Source organism: Brachypodium distachyon, chromosome 1 (assembly GCF_000005505.3).
Source record: "Brachypodium distachyon strain Bd21 chromosome 1, Brachypodium_distachyon_v3.0, whole genome shotgun sequence".
NCBI lineage: Eukaryota > Viridiplantae > Streptophyta > Magnoliopsida > Poales > Poaceae > Brachypodium > Brachypodium distachyon.
In genome coordinates, this window is record NC_016131.3 from 4,824,813 (window position 1) to 4,839,031 (window position 14,219).

The window sequence follows — 14,219 nt, forward strand, 5'->3', positions numbered from 1 at the left end:
TACACAACCCTTGCTCATGCGGACACAAGCACATTTTCCCCACAAAATTTGCGCTATGCAACAGCGGCATATTGACAATATTACGTATTACAATCAACACCTTTGATGTTTTTTTTTTGCAGGGATCACCGGTACCCTTGATGTCAACAATAAAGGTTGGTAGGTATCACGTGGTACTATACTAATTCACTGCAGATCTCCACCACGCTTATTTATATATAGAGAGAGAAGAGAGGTGTGTGTAGCTCCTTTTAGTGTGCCCATTCCCATCATGCATCTCACAATAGTCTTCAATCCGACAATAAAAGGCTAGTGGTCTTTGGTTTCATCCAACTTCTTTCCCCACTGTTTAAACTCTTCATCGGTAGAGCTATAGGTGTTAGAAGTCTTGAGGCATGAGTGGCATTGGGACATCAGACGTGAATAGATGTATTTTGTAATCCAGACCTTGCTGCATACCTAGTCAGATTTGCGATCGATTTTGCGCTGGTAGTAGCGCTCTTATCAGAACCACCGATAATGTATCATGTGACCCTGAGCTGCATGTCTCTTCATGGTTCCAGGGGTGTACGAAGGGGGAGCAGAAATGGACGTAAGCAATAAAGAGGTCTTTACTGTTCAAAAAAGAGTAGGAATGGACGTTCTTTCCGGATATTATCTTTCCACAGTTAAAGGTGGTGTCAAATCTGCAGTTGTAGTGTGTTGTGGCATATGGCGAGCAGAAGAACGAAGCTCACTTGCATTCACAGGCGCACGGCAGCCACAAGCCCCCCTGCGCCCCCACAAAATCTGATCACGAGGCCATGCCGGATTCCCCTTTGCCAATCGCCTGCGCCCACCTCACTTCCCCCTTATCCCCGCCTCACCCATCTCTTATCCCCTCCCTCCTCTTACAAACCCACAAACTAATTGGCCGCGCACGCGCCTCCCCTGATCAGCCAGGAAGGAATCCAACTCCCACCACACGCCCCCACGACGCGCGCGCCAGCAGCAATGGCCGCCCTCGCCGCCTCCATCGCCACGTCCACCGCCTTCGCCTCCAAGCCGCGCCTCTCCTCCCCCACCCCGCGCGCGCGGCTCTCCGTCTCCTGCTCCGCCACCGGCGACAACAACAACAACAACCCCTCTCTGGCCACCGCCGCCAAGACCTTCTCCGCGGCACTCGCCCTATCCTCCGTGCTCCTCTCCTCGGCGGCCACCTTCTCCCCACCCCCGGCCGCCGCCGACATCGCCGGCCTGACCCCGTGCAAGGACTCCAAGGCCTTCGCCAAGCGCGAGAAGCAGTCGGTCAAGAAGCTCACCTCCTCCCTCAAGAAGTACGCCCCCGACTCGGCCCCGGCGCTCGCCATCCAGGCCACCATCGAGAAGACGCAGCGCCGGTTCGAGAACTACGGGAAGTTCGGCCTGCTCTGCGGCTCCGACGGGCTGCCCCACCTCATCGTCAGCGGCGACCAGCGGCACTGGGGCGAATTCGTCACCCCCGGCGTGCTCTTCCTCTACATCGCCGGCTGGATCGGCTGGGTCGGCAGGAGCTACCTCATCGCCGTCAGCGGCGAGAAGAAGCCCGCCATGAGGGAGATCATCATCGACGTCGAGCTCGCCGCCAGGATCATCCCCAGGGGGTTCATCTGGCCCGTCGCCGCCTACCGCGAGCTCATCAATGGTGACCTCGTCGTCGACGACGCCGACATCGGATACTAATTGGCGGGCCGTGCGTGCACGCATGGTTGGCTAGTCGGTCGGTCCCCGGTCAGGTGAACTCTGCTTCCATTCCATGGCTGCTAGTGCTCTGCTCTGCATCCTCTGCTCTCTAATAGCTCAATCACTTAATGATGGATGATTAATGTATTTGTTTCCTCTTTTTTCAGCTGGGCAATGGGGGGATGTGAAGGCTTGTGGTGCCTGTGTGGGCTTGGTGTAGGAGCTGATCGATAGGATAAAGGAGGAATGGAAGCTCTCTTGTATCTAAGAAACTGAAATCTTGTATAACTGTACCTCTCTTGTGTGTATTTTGCCAAGTTCAAATTGTTGAGAACGATTTCATGTTGCAGAGCATACCACGATTCAAAATCTGTGAACATAAACAGGGACTCAACTGCAGAAAAAAGATTGATCAACAGAATTATACAAATTTCACCAATTCAAATTCGTGTTCGTGGTATTGAATACAAGCCGAATTTCTTCGTGTAACCAGCAGCAAATATAAATAATCTCTGGTACTACTTAAAAGTAAAACACCACTGACTTTTACAAACTAAATGTTTAATCACAATGAAACACATCGCTCCGGTAGAGGATAGCCAGTTACAGTTGTTTCACGTTTGATCACCAGCTGTCGTTGTTATGTTCAGAAGTCGGAACCGTGGAATTGGCTGCCAGAATTCGGAAGTTGTGCTGAAATAAAATGAACGCACGATCATGACATGCAATAGAAGATCTTAGGGCATGTACAATGGTTGATAAGACTGTCTTATCTTAGGCATTCCACGTCAATTAGAAAAGACAACAAAACATGTTGTATAATGGGTTATCTCTTAATGTTTTATCTTAGAATTAATGTTTAGATGAATAAAATTAACTAAATAAATGCTAAGAAAAGGTGAAATCTAATACAATGGTAAATTTGCCTTATCTTTGCCTTATCATTCTTGTGAAAAGATCATCTCTTAATTAAGAGAAGGTTTGTGCCTTTTCTTCGTTTCTCTCTCTTCCACATCAGATTTTATCTTATGTGGCATCGCTAAGAGAAGGCTGACGTCATCCCATTGTACATGTCCTTAAACACCCAGTTTCAACTTTTAAGTAGATGGGATTTCAACGATTTGGTAGTCATCAGTCAAGCATACCGACTCTAGTTATTACTAACTTATTATGAGCGTAAAGTAAACATCAATTTGCAATCATCTTAGTTTGGTAGTCTAAAAGTTGTGATTACTGATTAGAAAGGACGTTTGGAACATTTTAACACAAACTCTATGATTTAGCAGCTGAGTATTAACACAACTTCGTATGGTTACCATGGATACGAAAATAGCATACCGCTGTTAGCTGGTACAAATTCCAGGCCTGCCACATATGAGTCTAGTTCTGACAATTCCTGGACCACGAGAACAAGAGTCATCATGATATAACAAAGGAAAAATTCTAAAGCCATGCAACTACTATAGACTGATAAAATTCAGTCGGATGAAAGATAATTGTTTGGTTCTGAAGAGTAACCAGCTTATTCAAAAGAAAACACATACTTCAATTGAAGGTAACCCACTGAAGATGTCAGTCTGCGGGTTAAGTGAAGAGGTTCCCTGACTAACGCCACCTGAGGATGTTCCAGAACCAACATTTGATTGATGAAGAGTAAGCCATGCAACATTTCAGCACCCAAGTACCCAGTAATGCATAATGGCGAAGTGATTCAATTGATGATCTAGAACACTTCATATTCAGTGAAATTAGAATAAGAAAACTGGTGTAACAAGCATACCTGTTACAGGAAAAGAAGTACCAGGACCATGAGTCGTCCAGGAGCTTGAGTACTGATTATGTTGGGTAGTTAGACTCACACCAGTAACTAAATAATCCTCCTCGGCCTACGTTCAGTGAAACTTAAAGTAGTCAATGAAAAATTGCGGGATAGAATAGTTGACTGTGTCACAGGTATCTTTACTTACTGGCACAGAATTGTGGGACGGAATAATTGACTGTGCTGAGAATGATCCCTGACCATCTAAGATGTTTCCATGAGTCAAGTAAGGAATTTCATTAAGCGGCATAGGAGGATCCTGCTGACATAGCTCTACAGAAAATTGATAGCCGAAACTGTGAGTGCGATAATAGTTTTTTCTAAGGGAGAATAGCAATAGTATTACATTTTGCAATTGCAAGGAAGCAGCAATAATAATATGGACGATGTTAGATACAAAACCGTGCATGTGTTTAGTATTCACCTTGATGTGTAGCCTGTTTATAAGTGTATTGTGGAAACACTAGTGTTTCTTGCCTCGAAGGACCAGCACCATTGTTTGAGAAGACTTGTGCCGGTGAGAATCCATTCTCCTGCTGTTGCCGCTCACCAAATTCTGACATAATTGAATTTTGAGAAACACGTAACAACCAAGGTCAGTGATGGAACACAATATTAATATTCACCATGCTGTGCAGTCATGTCATTAGAGCATGGCCATGTCGTTCTTGTTTGTATGGAAGTACTGGCATCATTGTTCTGAGGCACTGCCCGGACAGGGCAGCCATTGATCATGAAATAATCAGGGCTAAGTTTCCCTGAGTTCTCCAGATCCTCAAATTTCTTATGTGCACTCATTTTCCAGTTGTTCACTTTAACCTGTAACAGAATACATCAGTAATTAATTCATACCATTAATTAATATATGGCATCACCTTCATGATGTACAAGCAGCCAAGACTCAAGCACATGCTTGCATGTAATTTTGGGTACAGGAAAGCATCTAATGCTCCCACCTTTATGAAACCTTCTGGATCAGCAAAAAAGAATACAGGAGTTTGGGATGGAAATGTAATGGCGCAGGAAACATGTATATTTTCTCTGTTCTTTATAAGGAATAAATCTGTCATCCCAACTTAGAGAGTTTGGGACTTCGCATGAAAGGGTAATAAGGTGGTCATTAGCTCCTCCATTTCTTGAATATTGAATTCCATTGTGCTTGAAGGGGTTTACATGGTGCACGCACGGGAACACCGCAAGGTGTGAATCCAATTGCTCTATACATTTGTCCTTCTAGGTTTCTAGATGTTGCAAACAAAAAGGGGTATTCATTGAACAAACACACTTTTAATCACGAGTGAGTATGCTCATAGGCAAAATAAACTCCACAGTAGAAACAGACGCTGGATTTAGCGATAAGAATTCATTCAATCCATGTGTTTGTCCCAACTATACGAAAAGTAAATGCCACAGATAAATTAGTCAATAGCTGTTCACTGTGAAAATATTCCAATTTCCAAAAGTAAATCTTGCTATATAGTACCTCATAACCATTACCTTGTGAGGTAAATTGCCTGCACACTACTATTTTAGTGAATATCAACAGCCTAATTGCTATGGAAATGGAACAGTGTTCAACGTAATACCTGCAGAAGCTGATCAAGGCCGCTGTAAGGAACATAGGCTTCATTGATCATGATGCCGACAAGATCATAGAAATCATTGAATAAGAGTTCATAATTTTCCTCTTCAACTCTATGAGAATAGATCTCCGCCCCAGGATCAGACGTGGTTGCATGTTTAATCATGGTACTCCAACTCCCCTTCTTCATGCCAGTAAGCTAATTGCCAGAAATCAAGAGTTTTCTTAGAACAAAATGAAATGCTATTATAGTGCGCGAAAAGACATATAGCATTACTTGTAGCCAAATAAGTCCTAGGAGATGCTGGATATTTTATTTCCAATCCATGACAATGATTAACTTGATTATCTATTGCATGTGATTTGAAATTTTGCAGCCTGTAGAAACATGATTACAATTGCATATTTACCTTTTGGAGACCAGAACTATCTCTATAATAATGACGCAGTAAGTGCTTCACCATCGTAATTTTTTTATCCACGAGGTCACCCCAACATTTTCCATTCAGGGAAATCTTCTCCAATCGATGTATAGCTTCGTCCTTAGGCGGAGGATAAATCTTTTCATTGACTGAAAATAGACAAAAAGGTTGGGTGTGTTAAGACAGGATCGCTTGTATGAAATATTTTCACTCTGGTTGTCTTTGCATCTGACTGCAATGGTAGTTAGCAAAGGATTAATGTACATGGAAAGCTATAACGGATTTCCATGCATATTATTAATCTACCAGCCAATATATAACAGTAAAGAAATATACAAGGTGCCCACACTAAAACTACAATGGTGCCCATGCATATTAATGTTAATGGGCTATGGCAAAGAACAATGTTTCACTGCCTGATCAAATTACAGTGTATAAAAATTCCACAATTCGGCGTAGTTAAAAGTCTAGACCTTCAGAACAGATAATTGGATATACTCACATTCACTTCGGCGGTCTTTCACGACAAATGGATCAGTGATTGCTTCTTGAATTCTGACCGCAAGATCCTTCCTTTTCACTCTTGCTGTCAATCTTAACCTTTTCCTGTAGGAGCTCTCTGGAAAGAAGACGGGACCAAGATCGGCCTCACCGTTTTTTAGATTAACGGATGTCAAGACTGAATCTTTCCCTTTATAGATATATATCTGCTTGTCGAATTCCTCTTTGGTAAAATCTACTTGTCCTCGCTCGGTAAAGAAATCAGCATGGACTGACAAAATCTCAATCTGCAGTTTAGAAAGATCACCCTGCGTGATTTGCCTCTCATTTTCAAATATCGCTACCTTAGCGTTTTTTCCATGCTTCCATTGTACTGGACAACCAGTGTAAAGTGGATCATTCGGTCTTTCAACATTGAGAAAGCGTAACTTGATCATTCTAGCTATGCTTCCAGTTCCAGGAAAACCTTCTGATGTCTGCCTAGAATTTAAAATAGGATGAGAGTGAGACAACAACAGAAAATAACCCCAGATTATGTAAAACGCAAATTTACGTAGTTTGCCAAGCTTTAGTATCCTGACATGAATCAAAAAACCTGTAAAGAATATTTACCAGAGGAACTATGCATGTTTAGTGTTCAATTTTCAATGGAGAATTAATACTCACAACTATAGATGGAGGGCAGACAAGAAAATAAAATGGCAAATACCTAGGAGACGCATAAACGTAATTAGGAAGCGAAGCTGCTTGTCGCTCCTGCATCTATTGCATAACATAGCGGAAGGGAGTTAAGATAGAGTGCAGGTACAGAAAGACAAAACGTTTTACATTGATAAAGATTTCAAATTACCTCTGTCTGGATAACCGATCGAATCTTTTCTTCTATGGATCCCATAAAAGATCTAGGATACAACACAACAGGAGATAAAATTAATTAATTAATTAATTAAATGAAGCAATATGGAAGCAAAATCCATCACATTCACAACATTCAAAAGTTGCGTACTCAATACATATAGACCGTTTCAACACTGCAACATTTCACCCATACCATTATTGAAAGAAGAACAAATCCATGGTTTATTCAATCCATGAATAATTTGATATATTGTAAGCTTGAAATAGTACTATTATAGTAAAAAAAATCTTTTTACAAAAAAAACGAGTACCTATGCATTCCTCTAAAATAAATGGCTGTCAATGTCTCAGAGAATAAAGCTCACTTTGTACTTCCCTACAATATGCATTTCCTATTATGCCGATTTCCTATGTTGCCATAAAAGGCCGATCCAAGATGCCATAAGTGGGCGTGAATTCTGAGATGGACATGTGTACCTCTGAAAAGAAAGCTGCCGCGCCAAAAATCTCTCGAGGGTGGCCGGTATATCGCGAATCACCCTTTCCACCGAGACAAGCCGCGCAACAAGCACCATGATAAACATAAGCAATTTGTGTATATCGAGTTGCTCCTGCCGCACGGAAACAAGCCAGAGCCCAACAAAATCAGAAGCACAACCGGAGGAAAACCTCTAAAAGAGGAAAAATCGGAAATGCGGAGAGGAACGGGAAATAGCGAATCCCACCCTCACCTGCCGAACCATCTGCTCCGTCTGATCGACACCGGCCGCTCTCGCCCTCCTCCTCTCCCTGCGGCGACGGCGCGTCCGCGGATCCGCGCGCGAAGCAACAACCGCGACCAATGAGTTCGAATTAAGGAAGCAAAGGGAGGACCCATGGGCACGGTAGAAGAGAAACAACGGGCAACGGCTCGATAGATAGCAGGCAGGACACTCACAGCCACATCATGACGAGGACCGTCCGCCGGAACCTCTTCCTCGGGGACGGCGGCGCCGCCTCCCGCCCCGCCTCGACGGCGTCCAGCGCCCGCTTGCGCGACATCACGCGGTTTCGGGGGAGGGGGCGGGGGCAGGGATCGAGGGTGATGGTGGTGGTGGACTAGCACGGCAGCGAACCGGGTGGGGGGAATGGAGATGGATTTGGGGCGGTGGTCGTGATTTGTATCGTGGGGGCTTGTGTTGTGGAGCGAGCTCTGCTGCTTCTATGTAGGCGGAGGAGGAGGGAAGACGAAAGGAAGTCAAGCGGAGCGAGGAGAGGATTTGGCATTTGTCCTCTTCCCCGCGCGCACTCCCTCCCGCGGCCCGCGGGCCGCAGCGCAGCCCAGCGCGGAGCCGCACCGCGTGGCGTGCGACGGGTGGGGGTGGGGGGGTGGGGGGGGGGCCTTGAGCGTGTTTTGGCGGGCAGGGGCTTTTGATATCATCCGACAAGGCCGGTGGTGGCCGGTGCCTCGCCTCCCCGGCCGCCATGGCAGTATGGCACTGGATTTCGCGACTCTGTTATTCCGTTCGACGAAAAGGTTCGAATCTGCCAATAGATTGGGTTTATGTGCTAACAGACTCATCTCCTATAACCAAACGGCATTTATTAAAAAAACATTTATTCTAGAAAATGTGGTCTCTGCTCATGAGATTATTCATGATTTACATAGGAACAATGAGGAGGGGATCATTCTGAAACTTCACTACGAAAAGGCCTACGATATGGTCGACCAGTCCTTCCTAAATAAGATGTTAGAACAAAGGGGTTTTAGTTTGAAGTGGAGAAATAAGATCCAAGCTCTAATGATCAAAGGATCTGTTGGAGTGGGAATAAATGAGGTTGAAAGTCACTATTATGAGCCTGGCAAAGGATTGAGACAAGGGGACCCACTCTTTCCTCTGCTGTTCAACCTGGTGGTAGATGTGTTCATTAAAATGCTCTCTAGAGATGCTCAACATAACCTTATTTTTGGTCTTTTGACTAGACTTACACCTGGGGTGTCATTAGCCTACAATATGCTGATGACACTCTCATTTTTCTTGAATTGAAAGCACAAATTTTAAAGTGGATCTTGGCTCTTTTTGAGCAGCTTTCAGGGATGAGAATCAACTTTGATAAAAAGTGATCTTGTTCTCATAAACATCTCTGAGACTGATTCCAGTACTCTTGCCCAAGTTTTTGGGTGTAAACTAAGTGAACTTCCTATTAGGTACCTGGGGTGCCTTTACACCACAGTAAATTAACCAAAGATGACTTACAACCTATGGTTGACAAGGTAATTAAAAGAGTTGCTGGGTGGAGGGGGAAACTTCTTTCCTATGGTGGCAGACTAATCCTCATTAGAGCCTGCTTAGCTAGTAGACCTATCTACCTACTTTCTATTATTAAATTTCCTGCCTGGGCACTTCATGCCATTGAATCCCAGATGGCTCATTGTCTTTGGGATAATTATGAGGGGCACAGGAAATATCACTTGGCCAATTGGGAACTTGTTTCCATGAAAAAGGAATATGGAGGTTTGGGCATTCCAAACTTAAGAGATTTGAATGTTGCCTTACTTGCTTCTTGGATAAAAAGGTATCAATTAGATGGGCAGAAAATCTGGAAACAAATTGTGGACTATAAATATGATGACATATACCCTAATATTCTTGCTCACTTCCCTCAAAATGCCTCTCCTTTTTGGAAAGGGATTATGTGGGCTTGTCATGCAGCTAGATAGGGCTATACCTGGATAGTTGGTAATGGGCAAGCAGTTAGATTTTGGGAGGACCAATGGGTTGGCAGCTCTAGTCTGGCCACTCAATTCTGGGAGCTGTATTTCATTTGTAATGAACAAAATGTGGTAATTTCTGACGTTTGGGGTGGAAATGAACTAAAGCTATCATTTAGGAGAGGTTTTGATGACAGAATGATGCATAAATGGTTTGAATTGATCAACATTGTTGAAAGTGTGGTCCTCTCTGAGGAACAAGTTTAATTAATCTGGAAGTTGCACAGTTATGGTGTGTACAATGTACAGTCTCTGTATGCCATCATCAACTTTAGAGGGATTTCCCCTGTCTTTATCCCATCTATTTGGAAACTACATGTAACACATAGGGTGCATTTCTTTCTTTGGCTTCTATCACACAAAAGACTGCATATCAGGGATAACCTGCAGAAACGACAACATGTTGAAGATAAAACATGTTTTAATGTGTTGTGAACCAGAAATACTAGAACACTTGTTTTTTTCCTGTGATATTACTAAACAACTTTGGCATGAAATGGCAGCTTTGCTAGGAAGTAATCAAGTTAACTGTTATGAAGATGTTGCCAGATTATGGCTTAGTAATACTAATCATGCTGTTTTCAATATGATATCATGTGCCTTCTTGTGGACAATGTGGAAATTTCGAAATGACATGCATTTTGGTCGTGTGAATTGGTCTGGTTTACAGATTATCTGGCACAGATTGGTATGCTTATTGAAGAGATGGAGCGTGCTTTGCCCCAGGAAAAGACTTACGCAGATGGACAATTGCGTGACTTTGCTGGAGAACAAGGTGCAGGAAGCCCCCAGGATCCTGCTGTGCTGAAGAAAAAAAAGTTGACTATCGTGCTTGGCCCGGGGACATCCCAAGCTGCTGGACCGCGACGAGTTTTGATCACCTGATTGTCCATAAGTTGGTGTGAGGGATGTGGTTTCAAGCGGCATGCTTAGCTCTTTGTTGTCGATAGAAAAATTGTTGTTTTCTCAGTTTTTGCTGTTGATTTCTATCCTTTAGGATGTTTGCGCTGTCATGCATTGGTTGTGGGCTTAAACGTTGTAAGACTGTTGTTTCATTTTCAATGAAAATGGAATGGGGCGGGGGCCTTTGGCTCTAAAAAGAAGGTTCGAATCTTTTTTCAGGAGAAATTTGATAAAATGCCACATCTTTCTTTGTACTTTGCCTCAAATACACACATTCATTTTTCTTAGACAAAATAGCACACCTTTGTTTGACACATTGATGAAACACCATTTTTTAAATTTTTTTAATCACTTTTTCAATCCAGACTCACATGCCATGATTTTTTGGGACCAAATCACCCCTGCCGATTTAGATCGATCCATCTTCTCGTATCCATCGAACTGCAAAACAGACGGAACGCAGGAAGGGATGAGGCCACCACTGCCGGCGCCGGACGAGCCCGCCACGCCGTTTCTCTCGCCCATCTAGTTTAGCCTACGACAGCCTATAGCGCTAAAGCAAGCAAGCATTGCTATGTATATGGCTGATCAATAGAGGTTAATTAGATAGCATACCAATCATGAACCGTATATGGCATCATGAGATACAGCAAGCAGCAGCAAATTGCTAGAGCAGCGTGGGCCTTATGAGACTGGTCGAGGAAGCCGGCAGCTGCCTCGTCCGGTGTATGAGGAGGGTAGTGGTGTTCATCAATTCATTCCCTTTGATCGATCCAAGTCGATCCAGAAATCCATCCGAATCGAGAGATTAGACGAGGGCAATTTGTTACAAAAATCATGACATGTGGGTCTAGATTGGAAAAGTAATTTAGAAAATGAAAAATGGTGTATTATCAAGGTGTCAAAGAAAGATGTGCTATTTTGTCTAAGAAAATGAAAGGTGTGCATTTGAGGCAAAGTACAAAGAAAGACGTTGCATTTTGTCAAATTTCTCTTTTTTCAGGGTGTTTATATCGTGGCTGTTGTGGCTATATCTGAGTTCTGTGATTTTTAAACAAAAGGTTCAAATCTAAGTTGACGAATTAGAACCGTTGGATTAGTATATAGATATCATTTTTATCTTTATTTTTTCATCATCCGTTTTGAATTTTAAAACACAAGTCATATTTAATGGTTGAGAAATCAATTTATCTTCAACTAGAAATCAGGCAACTTAGATATAGTAGCTCAATCTTCTGTCATTTTGAATCGTGGTTGACTTTGTCAACAGTTGGATCATCCGTGTGTCTCTCTTATTTTTTATTGAGCTCTAAAAGAGTAATCCAGAATAATTATAGAACATCTATGCATCGTATCCTAATAGATGCATTTAATTGGTACTCCAATAAATAAAGTGTTAAGGAGTACCAACTCAAATTGAGGATCGCACATCAGCTGTTCCTTTTTGCTGCTATGAGCTAATTTCAGCGAATTTGAAGATAAAAATGGAATCCTTAGCTTCAATTCGTCATGAACATATCTTTATTGCTAAAATCATTAGCGGATTTCAAAATCAATGTTGCCCGCTCTTCTATAGAATTCCTTGTTTTCATCAGAAGTTCAAAGAGCTTGTTTTGGTCTTATTGTTGTCATCGTTGTTCCATACGCCTCAACCATATCACCTAATATAGACCTATGCAGATCCATCAGTATGGATGATACGGTCGTTGGTAAGAAAAGTTTTCAAGAAGGGGGGGGGGTAAAATGGCGGAAAAGGACAACCTACGAAAGGAGGGGGAGGGATGGCGATCTGGAGAAGCGGCGACGTGTTCCATCATGAGAAAGGCGGTTGTGTTGAGAGAGAGAGAGAGAGAGAATCACATTGCGTTGAAAAGGGCAACAATCTAAATTACCCCATCTAGATGCACAATTAGATTTGCCTATTGCTCTCATCCCTTTTCTGGAGTACCAAAGCACCCTTATAACTAATGGTGTTAAAATATCTTAAACTGTGGTATTTGTTCATTCAGGAGAAACTATGAATCATGCATGCTCGTTTCGGTTTTCTTTAAAATGTTATACATCATCTATTTTGAAAAATTCAAAATGTGCTTTATAAATATCTAGCCTTGATCTGTTTTAAAACCAATAAACCAAATGATAGCCTGAATATAGTACATCTTAAGCTTATTGGTTTTAAAACAAATCAAAGTTTTTCTTTTGGGATCTTTTTGTCTGTTCCATCCCTCTGTAAATCCATAACTTGTTACTTTTCTCCCGGTTGAGTTTTCTCAACTACTTATTAATGAAAGGCACTTTGTGCTTCTTTCGTCAAAAAAAAAAAACAAATCAAAGTTTTGGCTAGATGAAACCATAAACCCTCCACGATACATTCTGAATCCTTTGAACATTTTTTGAAAGCAAAAGAAAATGTGAATCCACTATCCAAACTTGCACTAGAGTTTATGGTCTCTTAGTATACACAATTTCATAGGAGGTTCAAGTTAGATCAAGCACCAACCAAGTTCAGGGTTCATTTTTCTTCTTCTTATTCCTTTGCACAGCTTCAGCTGTCTTCGTGCAGCTACGTACGTATCCTGAACTACCTGGAGTCGTGATTATAACATTGTATATGATCTACGGGTACGATGCCATAACTCAAATATCACGGCATGCCTCCCCAGTGAGAGAGCCCTATTGGACAATGTTGGATCAATTAATCTAATCTCTCCGGTTACAGCGCCAGCGCCGGCTCATCTACCGCCAAAAATTGGTGGTCTCGTCTTCGCCCTGTCCTAACCCAGCAGCTCTGCATGAAACAAAATCAGAGATCATCATTCATCGACTAGCAAATAGCGAAGCACATTAACACATTAGTCTCAAAATGAGGATGACTGAAGAAAAAAAGAGAGTGATCTCAACTAGAGTGGCGCTTCATCTCTCTGGAAACAGACAACAATGGTATCATTGGTGTGGCAGAAGAAGCAAAGAATGGCATGAGCCTGCAGTGTGTGTTAGCACACGCGGGCATGAAGGACAGAAAATGGCGCCGGGTTATATATAGCTAGGCTAGCAAAAGGCAGCGCTGAGAAGTCTTTTATCGATCGAGGACCGGAGCAACCTGGGGTCGGGTGTAGGAAACTCCTGCGATGCTTCCGTTCTTGTGCCACACCATTGTTAATTTGGAGCAATCTTTGGTGTCCTTTTCTGAGCTGGGAGAAAAGGATCGAGGGGAAGACCGTGGACTGTTCTGCGTAGGACGGGGGGTTTCCGTTACTTTTCCATCCGTTTTCCGTGGGTTTTCGGGGGATTTTCTGGTGATTTTGGTCTGACTTTCGTGGGACTGACTGCGTCGGGGAGTTCCCGTTCCTTTTCCGTCCGTTTTCCGTGGGGTTTCCTGGGATTTTTCTAGTGATCTGATACCTTGGGACTGCGTTTCGTCGAGACTCGAGAGTCGAGAGAAACCAGGTCGTCGTCTCCGTGTTCTCCAACGGAGGGAGTTTTCGGATATGTGACTTTCCTGGAAAATTGAACGCAGTTTCGGGCGCTTTTTCATTCGAAACTTCCGTTTACTTGCGTGGGGTCATTGTTATGCTCTCTCCGTCCTAAAACAAGTGACATGAATATATATATATATTTTTATACAAATTCACGTCATTTATTTTGAGACAGAGGGAGTACATGGTTTTGTCACGTCCTGGA

General features: G+C 43.0%; 2 protein-coding genes and 1 long non-coding RNA gene across 5 annotated transcripts; 1 reads left to right on the forward strand and 2 right to left on the reverse strand.

Annotated features, from left to right (window-relative positions):
• The first annotated feature begins 897 nt into the window (after window positions 1-897).
• Window positions 898-2,055, forward strand: LOC100831679 (photosystem I reaction center subunit III, chloroplastic). Its single transcript, XM_003558441.4, has 2 exons — window positions 898-1,754; window positions 1,869-2,055. Exon 1 carries the CDS (start codon window positions 994-996, stop codon window positions 1,699-1,701), a length of 708 nt encoding a protein of 235 aa, XP_003558489.1. The 5' UTR covers window positions 898-993; the 3' UTR covers window positions 1,702-1,754; window positions 1,869-2,055.
• Window positions 2,056-2,096: 41 nt separating this feature from the next.
• Window positions 2,097-8,188, reverse strand: LOC100833216 (calmodulin-binding protein 60 D). Of its 3 annotated transcripts, none has more exons than XM_010230715.3 (15): window positions 7,821-8,188; window positions 7,609-7,672; window positions 7,361-7,494; window positions 6,876-6,927; window positions 6,735-6,787; window positions 6,027-6,505; window positions 5,513-5,673; window positions 5,107-5,301; window positions 4,147-4,339; window positions 3,945-4,076; window positions 3,669-3,793; window positions 3,482-3,587; window positions 3,246-3,316; window positions 3,018-3,097; window positions 2,097-2,394 (listed from the first exon to the last, which is right to left on the reverse strand). In XM_010230715.3, exons 1-15 carry the CDS (start codon window positions 7,922-7,924, stop codon window positions 2,316-2,318), a joined length of 2,028 nt encoding a protein of 675 aa, XP_010229017.1. In that variant the 5' UTR covers window positions 7,925-8,188; the 3' UTR covers window positions 2,097-2,315. The 3 variants fall into 3 exon arrangements, with proteins under 3 accessions (XP_010229017.1, XP_010229022.1, XP_010229026.1); XM_010230720.3 differs by having other exon boundaries at window positions 7,615-7,672; window positions 7,821-8,186; XM_010230724.3 differs by having other exon boundaries at window positions 3,040-3,097; window positions 7,821-8,180.
• A 4,695-nt stretch (window positions 8,189-12,883) lies between these two features.
• Window positions 12,884-13,597, reverse strand: LOC100837422. Its single transcript, XR_137731.4, has 2 exons — window positions 13,440-13,597; window positions 12,884-13,326 (listed from the first exon to the last, which is right to left on the reverse strand). It is a non-coding gene; the product is annotated as an uncharacterized LOC100837422 (long non-coding RNA).
• Between the last annotated feature and the right edge of the window lie 622 nt (window positions 13,598-14,219).

Bases quoted from the DNA above. Each gene is read 5' to 3' on its own strand.
- LOC100831679 (XM_003558441.4), top strand. From the start codon at position 994: ATGGCCGCCCTCGCCGCCTCCATCGCCACGTCCACCGCCTTCGCCTCC.
- LOC100833216 (XM_010230715.3), bottom strand. From the start codon at position 7,924: ATGTCGCGCAAGCGGGCGCTGGACGCCGTCGAGGCGGGGCGGGAGGCG. The intron at 7,673-7,820 runs GTGAGTGTCCTG...CCGTCGCCGCAG, and splicing joins GTCCTCGTCATGATGTGGCT to GGAGAGGAGGAGGGCGAGAG. The intron at 3,317-3,481 runs GTATGCTTGTTA...GAACATCCTCAG, and splicing joins TACTTCTTTTCCTGTAACAG to GTGGCGTTAGTCAGGGAACC.